This window comes from Schistocerca nitens, chromosome 2 (assembly GCF_023898315.1).
Source record: "Schistocerca nitens isolate TAMUIC-IGC-003100 chromosome 2, iqSchNite1.1, whole genome shotgun sequence".
NCBI classification, from domain to species: Eukaryota; Metazoa; Arthropoda; class Insecta; order Orthoptera; family Acrididae; genus Schistocerca; species Schistocerca nitens.
Genome location: NC_064615.1, coordinates 142,043,562 through 142,068,543, shown reverse-complemented (window position 1 = coordinate 142,068,543; position 24,982 = coordinate 142,043,562). Strand labels below are relative to the sequence as shown.

The window sequence follows — 24,982 nt, the reverse complement described above, 5'->3', positions numbered from 1 at the left end:
GCGCACACACACACACACACAAGCTAGGCGCCAAATCCCAGACAAACACACCACGAAACAAATGATCACAAATAGCCGTAACAATACATCAAATGGCTGGAAAAGCTCTGTTCTTGGCTGACAAGTCATACAAAATGTAAGTGTAACGATAATACCAAAAGCAATAAGCGTGTTAACATGATACCAGCAAGCAAAAAGACACCACAATATGGAAAACTGTAAGTAACACTCTAAATAAACCGACATACAATACAGCAATTCCCAGTCGGAAATGAACAAAAAACATGAAAATAAAAAGCCCTTTGCTGTTTGCAGATGGTCATGTGGAGATAGTATAATAGATTTGAAGCTACACAAATACTGACATCTGAGGTATGCAAACAAACTTATACACTAACGGAAGAAAAAGCATCACCAAGAAGGAGTTGTGCTTCATAACCAAAAGTTGGAAGGTGTGTTTCTACGTCTGAAAGATGGTACCTATTTCAGTTTCGTGCCAGTCGCATAAGAGTGGCGCTAGTAGCGCCATTATGAGGATGCCAATCAGGTTTGCTTTAAATACACGCTGTAACGATAGTGAGCGTTAGTTACCTTTGAGATAGGACACGGTGAGTTGATGGTAGTCAACAATGTCTTTAAGGTGAAAAAGTCTTCACTGTCAACGACACACTCAGATAGCGTAATAGGTCTATGAGAAGCTGGATGTTCCTTCTGCGATACTTCAGAAAGACTTGGCAGGAATGTAGACACAGTACATGATCGTTGGCAGCTGTTGCCACGTGAATGTACGGTCGCAAGAAGGCCGGGCTCCGGACATCCACGTGACACTACCCAGAGGGAAGACCTTCGCGTTTGCCATATGGCTCTGGAGCATGGTACCGCATCTGCAGCTGCAATCTGAGCAGCAACTGGCCCCACAGTGACTCAACGACCTGTTACAATTCTGTTACTTCAAGGACACTGCCGAGCCAAAAGACCCGTAGTGTGCTTTCCATTGACCCCAAACCACAACCATTTGCGACTTCATTGGTGACAAGTGAGAGATAACTGAAGAGCAGTGGAGGTCTGTTGTGTTTTCTGATGAAAGCTGGTCCTGCCTCATTGCTAGCAATGAACGTGTATTGGTTAGACGGAGGCCAGTTGAGGGCCAGCAACCAACCTGTCTGTGTGCTACATACACTAGAACGACATCAGCAGTTGGGGTACGATTCCGTATGAAAGCAGGAGAACGCTCACGGTTATCCCATTCAACCTGACTTTAAAATTCTAGGTCAAGCAGGTGACTTGACCTGCTGTGCTGCCATTCAAAATGTTCAAATGTGAGTGAAATATTATGGGACTTAACTGCTAAGGTAATCAGTCCCTAAGCTTACACGCTACTTAACCTAAATTATCCTAAGGACAAACACACACACCCATGCCCGAGGGAGGACTCGAACCTCCGCCGGGACCATCCTCACAGTCCATGACTGCAGCGCCTAAGACCGCTCGGCTAATCCCGCGCGGCTGTGCTGCCATTCATGAACAGCATTCCAAGGGGTGTTTTCCAACAGGATAACGCTCACCCATGTACTGCTGTTGTGAACCAACATACGCTACACAGTCTCGACATGTTGCCTTGGCCTGCTCGACCACCAGGTCTGTCTCCAACAGAGCACACATAGGACACGATCGGACGACAACTCCAGCGTCATCCACAAACAGCATTACCCTGTATTGACCGACCAAGTGCAATTGGCATAACAATACAATACATGCACGTTTGCATTCTTGCATCCAACATTCTAGCGATTACACCGGTTATTAATGTAACAGCATTTCACATAGGCAATCGCTTATCTGACGTTTAAAATGGCTCTGAGCACTATGGGACTCAACTGCTGTGGTCATAAGTCCCCTAGAACTTAGAACTACTTAAACCTAACTAACCTAAGGACAGCACACAACACCCAGCCATCACGAGGCAGAGAAAATCCCTGACCCCGCCGGGAATCGAACCCGGGAACCCGGGCGTGGGAAGCGAGAACGCTACCGCACGACCACGAGATGCGGGCGTATCTGACGTTTACATTACCCTGTGACCTTGCAATATTGATCACTTAAATATATTTACCTAGACAAATGTATTCCCGGAATTTCATTGCTGTTCATTAATTTTTTTTTTTTTGTTACGATTTTTTCCGTCGTTGTAAATCCACTCCATTTCGAAATTTGGTTTGATGCAGCTCTCCATGCTACTCTATCCTGTGCAAGCTTCTTCATCTCTGAGTAACTACTGCAACCTACAACCTTCTGAATGTGCTTGGTGTATTCATCTCTTGGTCTCCCTCTACGATTTTTACCCTCCACGCTACCCTCCAATACCCCTTGATGCCTCAGAACATGTCCTACCAACCCATCCCTTCTTCGAGTCAAGTTGTGCCACAACTTTATCTTTTCCCCAACTCTATTTAGTACCTCCTCATTAGTTATGTGATCTACCCATCTAATCTTCAGCATTCTTCTGTAGTACCACATTTCGAAAGCTTTAGACATAGACCCACCAAAAAGAACTTATTCGAATTGGACACATATGGGACAGGGTGGATAGATGTGATGTACAGGTACAAACAAACAAATGATTATAATTTCTTCAGAATGTGTGTTGTCTGTTCTTTAGGACATGTCCAAAAGTTTAAAATTTCAGAAAAACTAAATTACCTATTCAAGAGTCTGCCGCCGGTAGCTGAGTGGTCAGCGCGACAGAATGTCACTCCTAAGGGCCCGGGTTCGTTTCCCGGCTGGGTCAGAGATTTTCTCCGCTCATGGAATGGGTGTTGTGTTGTCCTAATCATCATCGTTTCATCCCCATCGACGCGCAAGCCGCCGAAGTGGCGTCAAATCGAAATACTTGCACCCGGCGAACGGTCTACCCGACGGGAAGCCCTAGTCACACGACCTATTCGGGAGAAAGAGCTCCACAAACTGAGAAAGTCAGTAACGCATTGATCAGCATCTGGTCTTTATGCAAGCAGTTATTCACTTTGCACCAACTGACAGAGTCATTGTATGTCCTCTTGAGCGATATCGGTCTAAATTCTGTCCAACTGACGCATCAGGTCATCAAAATCCCGAGATGGTTGAAGGGCCCAGCCCATAATTCTCCAACATTCTCGGATGGGGAGAGATCAGGTAGGATCTGTTGGAATCCCACAGAATGGAGTAGAATTGTCTTCAGTGATGAGTCCCGCTTCGAATTGAGCATTTATGACCAGCGTAGACGTGTCTGGAGACACCGCCGACATCGGTCAGATATCAGCCTTACTGTCGCCCACCATACAGCCCGACAACCATGAGTGATGGTCTAGAATGCCATTTAGTTTCATAACAGGACCCCTTTGATTGTCATCTGCGGCACACATACAGCACAACGGAACGTCGACGATATTCTAAGCCCCGTTTTGTTGGCTTTATGGCAAGCCATCCTCGACTTAAATTGCATCACGATAATTCCCGCCCCCGTACGGCGAGAGTTTCTACTAATTGTCTTTGTGCTTGCCAAACTCTACCTTGGCCAGCAAGTTCACTGGATCTCAACAGAGAACATTTGTGACATTATGCGCAGGGCTCTCGGGATTTTGACAACCTAACACGTCAGTGGGACAGAATTTTGCACTATATCCATCAGGAGGACATCTAACAACTATCCATCAATGCTAAGCCGAATATCTGCGTGCATAAAGGTTGGAGATGGATCAATGCGTTATGACTTGCTCAATTTGTGAACCTGTTTCTCTTTAATAAATTATACAATTTTTCTGAAATTGTAATCGTTTGTTTTTACATGTACACCGATTTCCATCACATTCGTATAATTCCTTCGTGGTGCTTCGTTCTTTTTCGTCTTAGAGTAAGAACAGCAGAAAAATGTCTTGCTCACAATGTTTGTGGCTACCTTCCTCTTTCACGACATTCAGAGGGAGAAAACTACGTTAAAATTTACTTTATCTCAGTGACGTTAAAAGATATTTAACGAGACGTAAACGAAGCACGCTACGTTTTACCTTTTAGATAATTAAGTTGATTGTGCAGCCTCAGAAAGAGACATCTAAGGAACGTTATGGAGACGTGTACAAGCAGCCGAGACTCAGCAATTCGCGCACAGTCAACAGAAATGTAGACAGCCAGGCGCGGGCCCCGCACAAAGGGAGCGCAAGTGGTCGTAATCTACCTGTTGCTCTGCTTAAACAAAGACGCCCACTTGCCGCTTGTAGCAGCCGAGGGCAGCACAGAGGAGGGCTTAACCTGCAAGAGGGAGCAGCGTCTTCAGGAGGAGGCAGGCTGAATCACGGCAGCAAGCACGGCGGAAGAACTGAAGCACTCCTTGCTTGCTGTGGTATCATTGACCAACGTATATATATATATATATATATATATATATATATATATATATATATATATATATATATATATATATACGTATAAATTGTGTTAAATCATCGCTATTATATAAATAAACTATACTGTCTGAAATATATGAGACACGCAGGGAGAATCGCCTAAAGCTTGGCTACCTTTTTATTTCGTGAGCCGTTCGATGTATCGAAATGAGGTTTTCGGTGTAGGATAAGGCACAGAGGATACATACCTAATTATGTTCCATATTTGTTCCTCTTAACTCTTGTATCTATCTTTACAATTTATCGTTTATTTCAAGTATCAAAATGGTGGCTGAATCTCTCACGACGAATACGTCAGTAGTAATGATTTTTATCAGCTTATATTTTGAAGCGGTTATGGTTTTTTAAAGCGAAAGATGTACTTTTTAGCGGCACTCAAATGTTCTTGAATAGGTGAGTACAGTGCGGAAAGTTTTCTCTAAAAATTACGAGAGCTGAGCTAAAATAGAAAGACAAGGTGGCCGAAATCGGCTATCGCGGTGTAAACAGCACCAAGCGGCGCTTTTACGCCAGGCTCCGTCTTTGTATCAAGCCTTTCGACTGTTTACGTGCTCCCATGTCCGCTCTCGGTAGCGGAGTGGTCCGCGCGACAGACTGTCAATCCTAAAGGATTTCCGGCTGGGTCGGAGATTTTCTCCGCTCAGGAGCTGCGTGTTGTGTTGTTCCAGTCATCATCATTTCATCCCCATCGACGCGCAAGCAGCCGAATTGGCGTCAAATCGAAAGACTTGCACCTGGCGAACGGTCTACCCGACGGGAGGCCCTCGTCACACGACATTTTATTTTATACCTGTTCCCACAAAAACTGCTCACTTAAACTACGGACGGCGAAAAATTCTGCATGTATTTAGTGCCTTCGCTCGCATGGTGACTTCTGTCACCTGGCTGCACATTCCCCCACTATCAGTCCATGCTGCCTTACTGGGCAGAAAGGGCGGAGAGGGCAACTGTGAACGTGCCACATTTAGATGGCAATGCAGTCGTGCACGGAACACTGAATATCCTGCATGTGGTTTTATTTCAGGTTTCATAACAACATAGATCACAAACAAAAAACTTTTCACTATTTTTAATTATTTCTGAAGCGCTGAAGATCTAATAAAATTTATTTCAGGCGCAAAGTGTCGGCATTTGGACAGACACAGACAATTTTGAAGATTTTTGACACTTCGGCTGCCACGTAATTGTGACTCATTTAGTTTTAGAATAGAGAAAAGCCTTTCACCCATATTTCTTGATCGCATGATTGTGTCACGTTTGCATCTACTACATACATCTACATTCTACATCTACATTTATACTCCGCAAGCCACCCAACGGTGTGTGGCGGAGGGCACTTTACGTGCCACTGTCATTACCTCCCTTTCCTGTTCCAGTCGCGTATGGTTCGCGGGAAGAACGACTGTCTGAAAGCCTCCGTGCGCGCTCTAATCTCTCTAATTTTACATGCGTGACCTCCTCGGGAGGTATAAGTAGGGGGAAGCAATATATTCGATACCTCATCCAGAAACGCACCCTCTCGAAACCTGGCGCGCAAGCTACACCGCGATGCAGAGCGCCTCTCTTGCAGAGTCTGCCACTTGAGTGTATTAAACATCTCCGTAACGCTATCACGGTTACCAAATAACCCTGTGACGAAACGCGCCGCTCTTCTTTGGATCTTCTCTATCTCCTCCGTCAACCCGATCTGGTACGGATCCCACACTGATGAGCAATACTCAAGTATAGGTCCAACGAGTGTTTTGTAAGCCACCTCCTTTGTTGATGGACTACATTTTCTAAGCACTCTCCCAATGAATCTCAACCTGGTACCCGCCTTACCAACAATTAATTTTATATGATCATTCCACTTCAGATCGTTCCGCACGCATACTCCCAGATATTTTACAGAAGTAACTGCTACCAGTGTTTGTTCCGCTATCATATAATCATACAATAAAGGATCCTTCTTTCTGTGTATTCGCAATACATTACATTTGTCTATGTTAAGGGACAGTTGCCACTCCCTGCACCAAGTGCCTATCCGCTGCAGATCTTCCTGCATTTCGCTACAATTTTCTAACGCTGCAACTTCTCTGTATACTACAGCATCATCCGCGAAAAGCCGCATGGAACTTCCGACACTATCTACTAGGTCATTTATATATATATTGTGAAAAGCAATGGTCCCATAACACTCCCCTGTGGCACGCCAGAGGTTACTTTAACGTCTGTAGACGTCTCTCCATTGATGACAACATGCTGTGTTCTGTTTGCTAAAAACTCTTCAATCCAGCCACACAGCTGGTCTGATATTCCGTAGGCTCTTACTTTGTTTATCAGGCGACAGTGCGGAACTGTACCGAACGCCTTCCGGAAGTCAAGAAAAATAGCATCTACCTGGGAGCCAGTATCTAATATTTTCTGGGTCTCGTGAACAAATAAAGCGAGTTGGGTCTCACACGATCGCTGTTTACGGAATCCATGTTGATTCCTACAGAGTAGATTCTGGGTTTCCAAAAACGACATGATACTCGAGCAAAAAACATGTTCTAAAATTCTACAACAGATCGACGTCAGAGATATAGGTCTATAGTTTTGCGCATCTGCTCGACGACCCTTCTTGAAGACTGGGACTACCTGTGCTCTTTTCCAATCATTTGGAACCCTCCGTTCCTCTAGAGACTTGCGGTACACGGCTGTTAGAAGGGGGGCAAGTTCTTTCACGTACTCTGTGTAGAGTCGAATTGGTATCCCGTCAGGTCCAGTGGACTTTCCTCTGTTGAGTGATTCCAGTTGCTTTTCTCTTCCTTGGACACTTATGCTCATAATGCAAACTACATAGAACTCCTGGAATGTTTTACCGCAAAACAATTTGTCTTTTAAACAAGATCTCCACCGCACATCAGTGGTTACATCTGTACATGTAAACAGTTGCTTCCAACTGGCAAAGAGTCTCGAAAACAGATTTAAGACAAACAGTGTCCTCAAAACGTTTAGAATACTATTCCTTTCAACACCACAATGAATTACGCTAAGTTCGTGTTTTCCTTAACGCTAGTAAGCTATGGAAACGGGCGGTTTTTTGTCAGAAGATGCCCCTTCCAGAATGCGATTTCATTTTTAATTGCATCTCCACCAAATTAGAAATAAGCTGTTTTTCATCTTGTAGCGTTTTAATGTGGGCAGTCTGCAATCCGTTATGGCTAATTTTCGTTCCTGCTTTCCTTTTTCCTTCGGAATCTCAACAAGAGTGAATCTTAATTCGAAAAATCGTTCGACGCATCTCCCTTAACATAACCAATAGTATCCAGAATGAGATTTTCACTCTGAGGCGGAGTGTGCGCTGATATAGCAGATTAAAACTGTGTGCTGGAGACGAGGTACTGGCAGAAGTAAGGCTGTGAGGACGGAGCCTAAGTCGTGCTTGGGTAGCTCAGATGGTAGAGCACTTGCCCGCGAAATGCAAAGGTCCCGAGTGCGTGTCTCCGTCCGGCACACAGTTTTTAATCCGCCAGGAAGTTTCATAACCAATGGTCTTTGGAGTAATTTATAACTCTCCATACTCTTCATTCAGTTCCATCAGAAGCGATGAAATGATCCGTGCAACTGCAGAAAATTTACTATTTATATCAAGGAACAGGAGAGGCAATACTGACACTATGACTTTTCTTAGAAGATACGTTAACGAAAGGCAAACCTAAGTATATAGCATTTGTAGACTTAGAGAAATTTTTTGACAATGTTGACTGGAATACCATCTTTGAAATTCTGAGGGTGGCAGGGGTAAAACACAGGGAGCGAAAGGCTATTTATAACAGGTACAGGAATCAGGTGGCAGTTGTAAGTCGAGGGGCAAGAAAGGGGAGCAGCAGTGGAGAAGGAGAGAGACAGGGTTGTAGCCTATCCCCTATGTTATTCAATCTGTACGTTGAGTAAGTAAAAAAATTGGAGTAGGAATTAAAGTTCAGGGAGAAGAAATAAAAACTTTGAGGTCTGCTGGTGACATCGTATTCTGTCAGAGACAGCAAAGAACCTGGAAGAGCAGTTGGACGGAATGGACAGTGTCTTGAAAGGAGGATATAAAACGAACGTCAACAAAAGCAGAATGAGAATAATGGAATGTAATCGAATGCTAGTGATGCTGAGGGAATTAGATTAGGAAACGAGACACTTAAAGTAGTAGATGATTTTTCTATTTGGGTAGCAAAATAACTGACGACATATAAAATGTCAATGGAAACAAAAGCATTTCTGAAGAAAATAAATTTGTTAAAGTCGAATATATATTTAAGTGTCAGGAAATCTTTTCTGAATGTATTTGTATGGATTGTAGCCATGTACAGAAGTTAAATATGGACGATAAACAGTTTAAACAAGAAGAGAATAGAAGCTTTTGAAAATGTGGTGCTACAAAAGAATGCTGAAGATTAGATGGGTAGATCATGTAACTAATGTAGAATTACTGAACAGCAAAGAAATTTGTGGCACAACCTGACTAGAAGAAGGTATTTTTTAATAGGACACATTCTGAGAGACAAGGGATTACCAATTTAGTATTTGAGGGAAGTGTGGAGGGTAAAAATTGCAGAGAGTGACCAAGAGATAAGTACAGTAAGCAGATTCAGAAGGATGTAGGTTGCAGGACTTACTCAGAGTTGAAGAGGCTTGTAGAGGATGGAATAGAATGGAGAGCTTAATCAAATCAATCTTCGGGGTGAAGACCACAACGACAGGATCTCCAATATTATCACGTGATCCATACTTCGTAATTCAGTATACTGTGCTTCTTAATGTATAGAACGATGAATCTAGTACAAATCGTTTGCCGATCGTTGTAATGTCTCGGCCTTTCAGAGTCAACTAAATCATTTAATTCTTTCTGCATGATGTTGTGTTGTATTTCATTGTAAATTTGCAACACCTGTTGATTATGCGACGCACAATCGATATTGAGAATTCCCATCCTCCCTTCCGTGATCCCATTCATTTTTAAAGATCGGGTTGATACGCTAGGCTGACTCTTTTTGTGCGAATAATCACTGGACCAATAAACAGCGAAGGATAAGCGACGTTAATACTCTCTTCGTTCACATTAACCGTTGGATATGAAGACAGCATATTGGTACAGACAACGAACTGTGGTCCAACATACCGAATGGGAGGAATCGCAGGCCGCTGCCTTCTATGACGATGTCACTAGAAAATGGTACCACACTATAACAAACATTTAAATCAGAGTGGCAGGTTTGTAGAGTATGTGAAAAGTGTAGTTAAATAATGTAAATAAAACACTTTTTTGTTTAAGACTCAAAGGAATTAGGCATTACCTGCCAGTGGTCATTGATTTAAATCAACGAGGAAAGTTGAAAATTTGCGCTGGAGCGGGATTAGAACCTGGGTCTGCTGCTTACTAGGCTGACGCACTGACCATTACGCCATCTCTACGCAGTGGCCATTATAATTTAACGGACTACCCCAGCACGCCTCCCATCAGACTCAAATTGCCACACATTACTGATGTAGTGCCCCTTGCCCTTTATCGTCAGCACTCGCGGCATTTCACCGATTCCCGTTAAGAGTTCGAGCTCCGTGTGCGTCTGCACTGAAGGGATCATTGCCGTCCTCACCTTAAGTATATAGGTGGTGTCTGTTCTTTCAGGCACTCGCATTGGTTGTCTGCTGCCACAGCCAATTAACGTCAGATTTCGCCGCCCTGTCCTAACGGATAGCTTCGTCGTACGGCCCAAATTGATTTTTGCTGTTATTTCGCGCAGTGTTGCTTGTCCGTTAGCACTGACAACCCTACGCAAACGCCGTTGCTCTCGGTCGCTAAGTGAAGGCCATTGGCCACACATTGTCCGTGGTGAAGGTAATGCCTGAAATTTAGTATTCTCGGTACACTCTTGACATTGTGGAGCTCGGAATTTTTTAAAGATTTCCGAAACGGTATGTACCATGCATGGAGCACCACCTAGCATTCCACATTCAAAGTTTGTTAATTCCGGTCGTTCGAACGTAATCACCTCGTAAACCTTTTCATATGAATCACCTGAGTATAAATGACAGCTATGGCAACGTATTGCGTTTTTGTACCTTGTGTACGCTGTACAACCGCCAGTTGTATGTGTGCATATCGATATCAAGTAACTTTTTCTCACCTCATTGTAAAACAAATATGTGTGTCCCACGATTGAAAACTGCGATGCTGGAATAACAAAAAGAGTATTTTGAGAAATCTGAAACAACTGGAAACAGGACTATAGCATTAGAAATAGTAAATAACTCTCGAGAAACGCAGTAAGTTATAACGACTTTCACTACGAAGTGGCCGAACAAACGAAAAATTGAAAAAAGTATTGTCGTTTGCAGACAACAAACTGTAGAACGTATGGTGCAAAGAAAACTACTGGCATGAAACAACTGATAAAGTTGTGCGAGTAACAATGTAACACCATAGCTCTGTACTGATTTATTTTGCCTTTTGTTTTGTTTAATGTTATAACGTTGAGTTTCTGTAAATGTTGTTTGATTGAATCGATACCATTAGAGTGTTTATTCTTTTCTCTTGATGTCTTTTAGAGTGTAGGAAGTGTAATCTCTGTAATCTATACAACATGAGCAAATTATATGTTTTGCCTTTCTCATATAATCTCTTTGGGTATCTTTAAAATTGAATAATTTTATTTAAATAATTTTGTGTAGAACTGCCAATATGTGCAAACTATATGTTTTGCTTAAAGTTATTGTTTGCTGTTATGTAAACTGCTGACCTTCGCTTAGGATTCTTAGTTATTTTGTTTGTAAAAGGTGGTGTGGTTCCCCTCCGGAACGGAACTTAGTAGCGCGCGCAAATTGTGGTTGGCGTAGGTAGAAGAGAAGGATGAAGAGTCAGTCGGGGATGAGCTACCAAACTGTTAACTCCTCATGTAAAAGTTGTGTATTGTGCTGGTGCCGAGAGAGGCTTTTCGTGCCGCTTTTCAATGCCTCGGGTGGATGGATAAAGAGCTGGAACTATTCTGGAATTGGTATCTATCATCACCACCAAGAAATAACAGAGTCCAGCATTTCCGCCTGCAAATCCACCCACCGACATGCACTCGCCACCACGTTATGCAGTCACTGAAAAGGAACCAAGGAATTTTAGAAATGTACAGTGAAGGATCAGCTCATGTGGCTGATTTATTTGTTTTCAATTATAAGGTAAATAAAAGACTATTTATGAAAACTTACTTTGATCTATCCTCTGTCACATTTCCACTTAGGATCCTTGCCATGCTAAAGTGATTACGGTGTTTCCTTATTGAAAGAACATTAAAGCCCAGTGTTTTACTAATTAATGCCTCTTGAAAACAGTAAAAAGAAAGTTAAAGGTAATGTGGCAAGAGAGTGAGCAAAAGTAAATAATGTTTGCTGAAAGTAATTTTGCAATTAAAACTGCTTGTTAAAAGTTTGTGGGCTTGCTAAGAAACTAAAGTGAAAAATAGAATTTAAAGTAATAAAGTAGTACAAACAGGTATTATAACAGTTTGCTATCAACTTCAAAATTAAAAGTTCTGAAAACTGAGGCTTATAAAGTTTTGCTTAGTAAATGGTCACATTGCTGCCTTTTGTAAATCGCAAAAGGTGAGTCAGTATCTTACAAATATGTCAATTTTGTGACTCACTACAGTAAAAGTTGAAAACTGCAATTGTGGAAAGTTATATACTCATAACCGTTTATCCTTTATGCTCATGATAAATAACAATTAATAGAAAGACCACTATCTATGAAAACAGTATCTTCTTTTATTCAAAGGTCAGTGAACAAGAAGTGTTTGTTAGTGAAATACATTTAACTTTCATTCTAAATAGAAAAGTCTAAATGGAAAAGTATTTAGTTGAGAGAGACTTAACCTATACCCAGTTCGTAAAAATGCAGTGAACTACATTTACAATTTTTTGGCAGATAGGAAAATGTTTGAAAAGAAATACTGAACCTATGTCCAATTTATGATTCTACAGTGAATATTAATAGTAGCGTTGTTGAGACCATTCAGTTTGACTAAGTCTTGAAGGTAATAGCGTGTATCATTATCTGTTATATTTATGCAAATTGTTTGTTCTGCTCGGTCAGCTCCGACCTTAACGTGAACATATGCAGATGCCAGATTTCATTACACTCTCGTGTGACAAAGTATAGGCTTTGTTTGCCCATTGAAGTTACTTATTTTCAGTTTCTTGAACAAGAATGTTACTCATTCTTATGCCTAATTAGGCTGTCGGCCGTTTTTATTATCATTTGGACACTGTGGACAGGTAAGTTATTGTTTGTTATTGTTTAAATATTTACGTAATTCTGCCTCGGGCGTGGATGTGTGTGATGTCCTTAGGTTAGTTAAGTTTAAGTAGTTCTAAGTTCTAGGGGACTGATGACCACAGCAGTTGAGTCCCATAGTGCTCAGAGCCATTTGAACCATTTGAACCATCAACTCGGGCGTCAACTGCCTTCCAGTACCAGTATCCTGGACGAGCTAGCCTCAGTAGAGGATACAACGGGTTTATGATAGTTTTCAGTGCGTACATCCAGGCCAGAGCGAGTAGAACTTCATACTGATAAATGGGCACGTACTGTCAAGTTCTTTGTAAATGTAACTCGATTTTTTTTAATTTCTATTATAACATACTCCCTCAACCCGTGAAGTTTCATTTTGTTTCATCCTTCCCTTCTGGTTGCCTCACTTTTTTGTCGGGCATTGAATTATCCATGTGACGCCAGGGAACTTCCTTTCATGTGATACACCGTTAATCAGTGACTTGGAGGTGGTCGCCGGAGCGAAACTAATTCTCTGTGTATACACGTTAGAAAATCTTTTAGTGGTTACACAACATCGTTCTGTAGAGAATAATAAACAATAATTCACTGAAAATGGCATACAAAGTGTTGAAACATGTTTTGGAAAAGCAAAAATAACCGAAAGGTGCTTACTTGAAGCGAAATTTGACTTCACTTTTTCCCTGAAAGCACTAACATTTAGAAGAGCACATTCTAAAAATAATATGTCGTTCCACTTTAATTTAGGTACATCATTTAGAAATGTACATTACAAGGGTCATTCTAAAAGTAAGAATGTTTGTCTCTGCAGACATTTTTATTCAACTGGAAGTTTGTTTTACAATATATTTTGATATGTTTTTTTTTATTTTCTACGTAATTGCCGTTGAAATTTAAATATTTGTCGTAGCGCTCCAGGCACTTTCCTGTGCCTGTTGCACATTCAGTTGCCGCCAATTTGTTGAACCAGCCGCTAATTCGTCTTTCAGTTAATTATCATTTCCACAGCGTTTTCTCTGCAAACCACCAATAATAATCTGATCGTGTAACTACAGGAAAGCTCAAACTCAGTCCACTAATAGTGAAACGGCTGTCGTGTTGATTTTTTCCTCAATCCTTGACGTGAAATCGTCAGTCACAAATGAAGGTCGGCCTGATCATTCTTCGCCACTCCACCATTTTCGAACTGAAGCTTCAACGTCAAATTTCCATGAACTTCGATATCTGTCTGTAAATTTCAATTCAGTGGAATTGTTTGCAATCAGGAACCGTATTACATCACAAACCAAACATATGGTGGGATTTTAATTTTTGTAACAAGTTTTAAAATCTAACAAATAACTAGTAAATGACCGTTCCGTCTCACAGTTAGCTTCATACAGGCGACAACGATTAGGAAGATCTGTGATAAGAGCGAGAGGTGAGAGGTATTTAGGTGGGTGGTGGTGAGGGGAGGGGGGAGGGGAATTACGAGGGTTGCCGGATGAAAACGTTCCTTACTTTTAGAAAGACCCCCGTATTAAGCACAATACTAAGACGGAATATTAGTGAAAAGTGGTAGGAGGCGCTGACCTGCTCGATGCCGAGTCCGTGCGCGTGCTTGAGGTACGTAGGGCCGTAGGTGAGCAGCGTCATGAAGACCCAGACGGAGCCGACGTTGGAGATGGCCAGCGCCCACATGGGCAGCGACGTCGCCATGCGCCGCCACGGCACCGCAGGCTGCACAAGGAGTTAGCTCTGTGAGCAGCTACTCAAAAAAACAAACTGAAAACAACATCCACAAGGTGAACACGTGACAAAAACCAACACATGTCCGCTCATCCATTACACTGAAATCACCTCGCAGTAAAATCACCTCGCAGTAATCTCACACTTTTCACAGATGATGTGGTAATCTACCAGGCGGTTATAATTAAACTGACGATGTTCCGAGTGCTGCCGTGCGGGCTGTATACATCGCAGGATGCTGAAACAAATGGTTCAAATGGCTCTGAGCACTATGGGACTCAAGTTCTGAGGTCATTTGTCCCCTAGAACTTAGAACTAGTTAAACCTAACTAACCTAAGGACATCACAAACATCCATGCCCGAGGCAGGATTCGAACCTGCGACCGTAGCGGTCTTGCGGTTCCAGACTGCAGCGCCTTTAACCGCACGGCCACTTCGGCCGGCGATGCTGAAACATTGTAGGTATGTGCATTAATTGAGGGGCTGAGAGAACAAGTGGTACAAGTGACATTTTACAAGAAAATGAGTTAAGCGAGCTACGGTATGGAACTCTTCAGAGTGAAAGAACTACACGCGATTTCCTGGACAATTCTGCACTCTGTGATGATTACGTTTAGTGTATAGCACAGTGTCTGAAATGCATTTAAAATAGCACTAGTGCAAGTGGAATGGTGGACGAAAGGAGAATTGTTGCTATCTTTAGTGAAGGTTCAGGTAAGCATTTTTTTAGTGCAACAGCCTCTAAGTATGCTTTTAAGATTACTTATAGCAGTATTTAACGCGTGTTTAAATAGGTTCTGTTTTGAAATAATGGTTGCACATCTTGAGGCGAAATGAGCATATTGACATTATAGATCACAAGTTCCTTGAATCTGGCCATACGTGCATGAAATGTGATAACGCAAAGAAACACTTGTATTTGTCCCCAAGACAGCCGGCCGGAGTGGCCGAGCGGTTCTAGGCGCTACAGTCTGGAACCGCACGACCGCTACGGTCGCAGGTTCGAATCCTGCCTCGGGCATGTCCTTAGGTTAGTTAGGTTTAAGTAGTTCTAAGTTCTAGGGGACTGATGACCACAACAGTTAAGTCCCATAGTGCTCAGAGCCATTTTAACCATTTTTGTCCCGAAGACAGGATGGGGGCAGTGAAGGAGGTCAGCCTTAAGTCTCCCGAAGTGGAAATGAAAACAATTAAAGCCATGGATGCCATAGCTAAGGACGAAGTCATTTAAGACACTCAAGGAAACTAAATATAATGGAAGAATAGTAGTAGGCTCAGACTCAGCCAAGACAATTCTCTAACAATGCAGTTAAATTATTCACTAAAACCTGATCTTGAGTTTATTGAAGCGGATTTTAGGAGGCACAATATTGCTCGCCCATCAACAGCTCTTCTGGAGCCTTAGCATCAGGATAAGTATGAAATAATTTTCGGAACTGGAAAAATGTTGAGGAAATAAAGAACTATATCCTTCCAACGTATCATGAATTCTATAATAAAATATCTCACTTCCAGACAGCAGTTACCATGCATGTAAGAAGAATGAGAGGAGAAAGGAAAGGACGTGGTCAAACAAGGGGAAGAGAAAGACTGTAAAATGCACAACACAGTTGTACAGTATGACGTGTATAACCACAGGAAAGACATTCTTCAAGAAATACCACAGAAGGAAACGTTTGTGATTCTATTTTAAGTACTGACTGTTGTAGGGCTATATAAAGTAACATTGAATAATATCTCGTACACGTTGAAACCACGCGAATACATTTGCGTTTTGGTATTTTTACTTTATTCTCATTTTACTTTTTTCAGATTGTTATATTAATTTTGTATTAATTACGAACATATCCTTATTCTGTAATGAGCATGTATTGTAACCTGAGAGTCCTTTCCATTGTATCAAAAACGTCTTCATAATATAGCACACTAAAGAAAATGTTTTTCCACATATACCTGTTTAACACTAAAAACTTTTAAGATACAAGGAATATAAATATTTTAATATATTATAAAAAATAATGCAGAAGCACTACAAACTCGAACCATACCTACAGATACACACGGACTAGCCGACCATTACAAAAAAGTTCAAATATTTCGATAGTAACTCACATAATTTATAAATAGCTGTTTAACTTTTGGCAGTCACTTATTCTGTTCGTATCAGCAAAGACTGGTACCACTTGTACTCTCACCCACTCCATTGGTGCGCTAGTATGCTGAAAAAATAATAATAGTTCAACTTTCTGCCATCAGATGAATATATGCCGCTTTAAGCTATCAGAATGCAAAATGATTCCTGTTTTGACGTCAGTACGCTCTTTGCCGCTTGGTGAAGCATGCTGATATCTTTTGTAAAGAGAGTGTTTGTGTAAAGGCTTAAGACGGTTGGAGATTTCACTACGAAATGCAATGGCTGTTACGAAGAAAGTTGGTGCAATGCTGGTAAAGTTGTTGCAACAGAATGGCAGCAGCGCAGCATTGCGGGAATACTGCCGATGGGAACACCTGCGAAGAGGCTTCATGTCAATAAATGGGCTAAGGAACATGGTAAAGAAATCTGAAGAAACAGATGACTTAGGTTGTGGAGTTCACAGTTCAAAAGATTTTGCGGCGCATTACACTGGCATCCCTACAAGGTTCATAACGTGCAGCAAATGAAGACCCAAGATAGGGTACAGCACTATGACTTTTCCCTTCGTTTTATGGCACGCATGGAAGTGCATGACATGCGGCCAAGAAATGTTCTTTGAACGGATGACGCACATTTTACTCTGTAAGGTGCCGTCAACGTACAGAACTGTTGAATTTGGGTTTTACTCCGCCACATGCTGTGCAAGAACATCTACTGCACTCAGCTTATGTGATTGTATAGTGTGGTTTCCCTGGCTCCTTAATTCCTGGTCAGTTTTTCTTCAAGGAGATGACACTTAGCGGCCCTGTTAGGTATTCAGTGATATCTCCATGTTGTAGGGACCTCCTTACGCAACACGTGATTCCATCTTTGCAAGAATGCAAATGCATCCACACCATTATTTTCATGCAAAATGGAGCGACACCACATGTTGCTTGCCGGATGAATGATTAGCTTTGAGAAACTTTGGGTAACGACTGCTTCATCTGTAGGCGATTTCGAGTCGTGTGGCCTTCCAGATTCTCCGATCTAAATCTGTGTGGCTTCCGACTGAGGTGATATCTGAAAGATCGTGTGTCTCAGTGATGTACTCGGACTCTTCCCGGTCTGAAGGATAGCATACGATAACATATCGCTCTGATTACACCGGGTATGCTGTGAGAAAGTGTCGACCATGCCACGTCACGGATGCGGCATGTTGCTGAATACATTATGTAACTTGTGATCATATCCTAAAAAAACATGGCATACCACCACTATCGTGTGTTTTCTCCCGCATCCAAACCACATTCTGACTGCTCACAGCGACTGATTTCCACCTGGTGGCAGAAAGTGGAACTATAAATTTTTCAGCATACTCCGCGAGCGCAACGATTAATGAAGGTACCTACGATGCATGCAATCCGCACTGCAGCAGTCGAAACAACGTCAGTTTAATTATAACCACTCGTTTTGTATTATCACGTAATAGCGCGGAGAGAGTGTGTCATGATATGCGAGTTGGGATGGAAGTCATTAAAGCAAAGACGTTTTTCGTCGCGGCGAGATCTATTTACGAAATTTCAGTAACCAACATTCTCTTCCGAATGCGAAAATATTTTGTTGAGCCCAACCTACATAGGTAGGAATGATCATCAAAATAAAATAAGAGAAATCAGAGCTCGAACAGAAAGGTTTAGGTGTTCGTTTTTCCCGCGCGCTGTTCGGGAGTGGAATGGTAGAGAGATGGTATGATTGTGGTTCGATGAACCATCTGCCAAGCACTTAAATGTGAATTGCAGGGTAATCATGTAGATGTAGATGTATAATGCAGTAGTTCGTGAAAAAGAGCTGCAGAAATATTCAGCCGTATCTTGATAAGATTACAACGTGGCGCAAAAGTTGGTATTTTCCTTTACATGTTCAGAAATATAAATTTTTACCCTTGACAAAACGAAAAGAAACATACTACTCAATGACTACAATTTCACTGAGACACAGTTGTAATGTGTCACTCGTACAAACACCTGTGTGTAACAATCTGTAGGGGCATGAGAACGATAAAAAAGGCTCAATCGTTGGAAAAGCAGGTAGCAGACTTCGGTTCGTTGGTAGAATACTAGGGAAATGCAAGCAGTATACAAAGGAGACTGCTTACAAAACTCACGTGCAACCCATTTCAGAATATTATTCAAGTTTGTGGGACCTGTATCAGACAGGACTAACCGCGTACATTGAATATATTCAAAAAAGGACATCACGAATAGTCACAGGTTTTTTTGACCATGGGAGAGAGTCATGGAGATACAGAAAAAAATTAAACGGAAAAAGCTTGAAGATACACACAAACTATGCCTTGAAAGCCGACTTTGTAAGTTTCAGGTCCAAGCGCTATGTGACGAATTTACGAATATACTGCAATGCTGTAGTATCGCTCTTGTAATGATACTGAAGACAAAATTAGATTAATTATAGCGCACACAGAGGCATTTAAGCAAACGTTTTTCCAGCCCTCCCCGCCCCCCCCCTTCAAAACGTGAATAGAACGGGAAAACGCCGTAATAACTGGTACAATGGAAAGTGGCCCCTAGCCTCCACAATGCAGTTCAAGTTGGTTTGCAGATTATGGATGCAAACAGAACGCAGATGAAACATACTTGCAAAACTGGTAGATGATATAGAAAAGATGGCTAGAAGAGCCCTCCGCTCAGTAAGTTTGTGATCGGCACGGAGATTTGCATCCATCTTTGGTTCTAGAAGCAACAAGAGAGGCAGTGTGCAACACAGAGCGAGTGTTTTACAGTTAAAATTTCGAGAGCATATGTTCATAGAATAGTAAATTAATATTGCTTCCTCCCACGAAAAGACAGTGATCATAATTAGTGAGATTCAAGCTTACACCTAGGTTAAGCAACAATCATTAGTTCTCGCATACCATACGCATCGGAAAATAAAATGGAGGAAGTCACAGTGATGCACAAAGTACCCTCCACAAACCGTAAGGTAGCTTGGGGAATGTAGATGTAGATATAGATGTGTAAGCTACTTATGTAAACCGCTAGTTCGCTGGTCTACAGTGAGAGCTATTTCTATTTGTAGGTGTAAGCTACACGTCGCAACCTTATCGATGATAATGGACTGAATCGAACCATATTAAGTACCGAATTGCATCCACACTTCGCAAATATCTGCGGTTAAGCTACCATCAAAAGACAATTTTTTTACAATAAAATTTACAGGGTCGCCACCAGCCCAAGCCCTTCCTAACATACAAGAATGACTGAACTGGAATTAATTCAAATTTGGAATTCAATGGAAACAAATGAAGTAGCAGGACACACACACATGTTTGCCTCATATGATTCAGTTACGTCTCATTTGATCCACTGCGTAATTGCGATTTTGCTTATTAACTCTCCCAGAAAGACTATGCAGTGGAACTGAAAGGTATTCACTATATATCCAACGTAAAATGGAAGCAAATGGTGCCTTGCACTAGTATTTCAATGTTACTCGTCTATTAGCACTGACAACTCAGTGCAAACGCCGCTGCTCTCGGTCGTTAAGTGAAGGATGCCGTCAGCCACTACTTTGTGTGCTGTAGAGGTAATGCCTGAAATTTGGTATTCTCGGCACGCTCTTGGCTGTAGATATCGAAATGTTGAATTCCCTAACGATTTCCAAAACGGAATGTCCAATACATCTAGCTCCAACTACCATTCCACGTTCAAATTTCCCTCGTGCGGCCATAATCATGTCAGAAACCTTTTAGGGTGTGTCTCTCACACCTACACAGTGAAAACGGTGATCAAAGTTTGGAAAAGTTTATAGACCAATAACAGAAAACGTCTGTTTTGACGATAATAACAAAATAATGATTACAGTGTTTCACAGGTACGATAATCTGATCGTATGGCGAGAAATTAACATATTAAGGGTCTTGATACACAAATACACTTGAGTAGAAACGTCTGATGAAGATGTCCTGGATAACAGCCGCATAGAAACAGAAAAGTCTATGCTGGATACAGTTCGAATGGAACGAGGGAAACAACTATGCATGCTGAGTACATCGACATCGGTCCCTATGATGGATTCTGAGACTGTCCTAAGACGATGGGGAGTGTAGTACCCGCCTGGAGGCTAGGAGATGCTGTAGAAGCCAGAAGAAATGACCACTGCAGCTTTGGCGCCGACCTTTATAGCGGCCGGAGGCGGAATGCTCGAGGCACTACTTTCTGGTCACGTGTGTGAATAGGTCTGTTGTAAGGGGCAGCCTTTGCTAGCGCTGGTACCGTCGCCTGTTGTCCGTCCGTTACCACGGCAGTAAAAGTTGGGAAACTGAGGCATGCAGGAGCTATATAGAATGCATGTGTGCCCGAGATGTCCGAAGGGTTGCCGATCGCTTTTGCAAACATCGCCAGTACATCTACATCTACATCTACGTGATTACGCTGCTATTCACAATAAAGTGCCTGGCAGAGGGTTCAATGAACCACCTTCAAGCTGTCTCTCTACCGTTCCACTCTCGAACGGCACGCGGGAAAAACGAGAACTTAAATTTTTCTGTGCGAGCCCTGATTTCTCTTATTTTATTGTGATGATCATTTCTCCATATGTAGGTGGGTGCTAACAGAATGTTTTCGCAATCGGAGGAGGAAACTGGTGATTCAAAAACGCCTTTGTTTTAATGATTGCCGGTCCAATTCACGTATCATGTCTGTGACACTATCTCCCCTATTTCACGATAATACAAACCGATCTGCCCAAGTTTGTACTTTTTCGATGTCATCCGTCAGTCCCACGTGATGCGGATGCCACAAAGCACTGCAATACTTCAGAATAGGGCGGACAAGCGTAGTGTAAGCAGTCTCTTTAGTAGACCTGTTGCATCTTCTAAGTGATCTGGCAATGAATCGCAGTCTTTGGTTTGCTCTACCCACAATATTATATATGTGATCGTTCCATTTAGGTTATTTGTAATTCTAATCCCTCAGATTTGTGTGACTTATCACGTAATCGAAATTTAGCTGATTTCTTTTAGTACTCATGTGAATAACTTCAGGGTCAATTGCCACTTTTCGCACCATAGAGATATCTTATCATTTTGCAAGTCGTTTTGATCATCTGATGACTTTACAAGACGGCAAATGACAGCATCATCTGCACACAATCTAAGACGGCTACTCAGATTGTCTCCTATGTCGTTAATATAGATCAGGAACAATAGAGGGCCTATAACACTTCTTTGGGGAACGCCGGATATTACTTCTGTTTTACTCGACGACTTTCCGACGAACTGTGACCTTTCTGACAGGAAATCACGAATCCAGTAGCACAACTGAGGTGATACTCCGTAGGCACGCAGTTTTGTTAGAAGACGCTTATGAGGAATGGTGTCGAAAGCCTTCTGGAAATCTAAAAATGTGGAATCATGCTGTAGTACTTTTTCAGATGAATCGCCTGAGTACAATTGACAGCTCCTCCAGTGCACTGCCCTTTCATACCTTGTGTATGCGATACTGCCACCATCTCTATACAGGGCGTAAACGGTATACAGATGGCACATCTCACAATGCTTGACAAAAAAGTCTAGTAACATGTTTGCGTATTTCCTACGGTTGTCCCGAAAAAAAACTGTTCGTCTCAGGATAATGGTTTTGGAAAAGTAGATACTTGGCCGTGCACGTACGTAAGCAATCGGTTAATGTTATTGCCCGCTGCGCATATTGACATCGCGAGCGTAAAACGTAAACACATAGGCAACTGCGGCCTGAGTGGCTGCGTCATTGTAATACACCGAGCGACGACAGTAGGCGAGTAACCTGTAGAGATGTAATTGCAACTCTGTTAACTGTTAGGATGGAAAGGAGATTTACTACAGCCGAACTATGCGATATGCATTTAATTTATGGAGAGGCAAAAGGTGTTGCGAGGGCAGTTGTACGAATTTATCGAGAACGCTTCCCACAACGACGACTTCCTGCACGAAAGACATTTGCTGCTGTGCACCGAAGGTTTGTGTCATTGTAATTTTAAACTTGTATGCGATTATTATGCATTTACATCTTAATAAAGTACAGTACTTACCTGCACCTTTGTAAATTTTCGTCCGTATGCGAAACGTATCTTCTGTTCTGATATGCTTTCCGTTTTTGTTGCATCATGACAGAATACAACTGACGAGTACGTATTTAATTTCTTTAGATTGAGAGATACTGGCTCTTTACTGCCCCGCGCAGAAGGCAGAGGCCCACAACGCGCCGATCGTACATTGGAAGCTGAGGAAAGAATTCTGGACCGCATCCAGGAGGATCCTTCTCAGAGTACTAGAAGCATCGCCCGCCACGTGGGTATATCGCACACTGTCGTTCATCGCACTTTACCAGAGGAGCGTCTGCGGCCTTACCACATTCAACGCGTACAAGCATTGGAAGAACAAGATTTCCCTCCACGACGTGAATTCTCAGAGTGGTTTTTGTTACACAGTGCACAGAATGATTTTGTGAACAAAATACTCGTCACAGATGAAGCGTGTTTCACTCGAGACGGAATAACTAATTTCCATAACATGCACACGTGGAGTGTACACAATGCTCGCCACGTAGTGGCAACACATTTTCAGCGACGATTTTCCGTAAATGTGTGGGCGGGTATGCTCGATAATTACATTATTGGACCCTATGTTTTACCTGCACGTTTGACTGATAACTATTACCGAACGTTTCTAGAGGAAACATTGTTACCAACGTTGTTAGAAGACATTCCGTTAGGCATACGTCATAACATGTGGTTCCTCCACGATGGTGCTCCACCCCACATTGGTCACAGAGATTTTTGGATAGTCGATTTCCAGGACGATGGATCGGGCGATCGGGTCCACGTCGATGGCCAGCACGCAACCCTGATTTAAATTCACTGGATTTTTACTTTTGGGGCCATATGAAGGAACTTGTTTATGCTGAGCCAGTAAATAATGTGGACGAATTGACGCAGAAGATTTTAGATGCTGCCAATACCATAAAGGCCAATGTTCATGTGTGTGAACGAGGGCGACGAAACTGGGTTCGCCGTAATGAAGCATGTGTAGAAGCGAATGGTGTCATTTCGAACATTTATTGTAGTATTGGTGTAAAAGGAAACGAAGTAATGAGTTTTCTTTTCGTTACGATGTTGTTGCACAGAAGGAAAATAATGTGAATGGAGTATTCGTTATGGTATTGCCGTAAAAAGGTGAAACTATCTACTTGGTGATTCACTGACTTTGTACTAATGGAAATAAATTGTGTTTGATATTAGCTTGTCATTACTACGACCTTCGTTATCGACTTGTTGAGAAACAGACTGGTTGTATTCAATTCACGTAAAGCGAATTACACATTCTTGACAACCCAAAAACCGTTTACACTCCTTTTTTCGGTACCACCTGATTATCACATCACGTCGTTGTACACGTCTAATGATTTCAATCCTCTGGTCGGCTCGTTGCGTTTCTCTGACCGCCCCGTCATTGTAGGCAATAATCTCGGTACGCCGTATACTGTCGGTTGACTACGTAAACAGAAATTCGTATACTATCTACATCTACATCTACATGATTACTCTGCAATTCACATTTAAGTGCTTGGCGGAGAGTTCATCGAACCACAATTATACTACCTCCCTACTGTTCCACTCCCGAAGAGCGTGCGGGAAAAACGAACACCTAAACCTTTCTGTTCGAGCCCTGATTTCTCTTATTTTATTTCGATGATCATTCCTACCTATGTAGGTTGGGCTCAACAAAATATTTTCGCATTCGGAAGAGAAAGTTGGTGACTGAAATTTCGTAAATAGATCTCGCCGCGACGAAAAACGTCTTTGCTTTAATGACTTCCATCCCAACTCGCGTATCATATCTGCCACACTCTCTCCCCTATTACGTGATAATACAAAACGAGCTGCCCTTTTTTGCACCCTTTCGATGTCCTCCGTCAATCCCACCTGGTAAGGATCCCACACCGCGCAGCAATATTCTAACAGAGGACGAACGAGTGTAGTGTAAGCTGTCTCTTTAGTGGACTTGTTGCATCTTCTAAGTGTCCTGCCAATGAAACGCAACCTTTGCCTCGCCTTCCCCACAGTATTGTCTATGTGCTCTTTCCAACTGAAGTTGTTCGTAATTTTTACACTCAGGTACTATCCATCCTGCGAACATTAGGTTTTAATAATACAAAAATAAAGTACATGATACAAGAAAATGTCGTTAGACTTTTTTGTCAAGCACACCGAGATGTACCATCTGTATAATTTGGCGCCTTATACCGTTTACACCCTGTATGTACACATCGGCATTACATGACTTTTGCGACCTCTTCTAGTCCTCTTCTAGTCCAAACTCATACTGAAAGGAGTCGACTCACCAGCAGC

At 42.1% G+C, this 24,982-nt stretch overlaps 1 protein-coding gene across 1 annotated transcript in view; it reads right to left on the bottom strand.

Moving 5' to 3' along the window:
• The window catches only part of LOC126234876 (sialin-like), a 613,986-nt gene that overhangs the window by 97,382 nt on the left and 491,622 nt on the right, over positions 1-24,982 (bottom strand). The window contains exon 8 of the mRNA XM_049943616.1: positions 14,305-14,451. Coding sequence (XP_049799573.1) covers positions 14,305-14,451 — 147 coding nt within the window. The remainder of the gene's footprint in view (positions 1-14,304; positions 14,452-24,982) is intronic.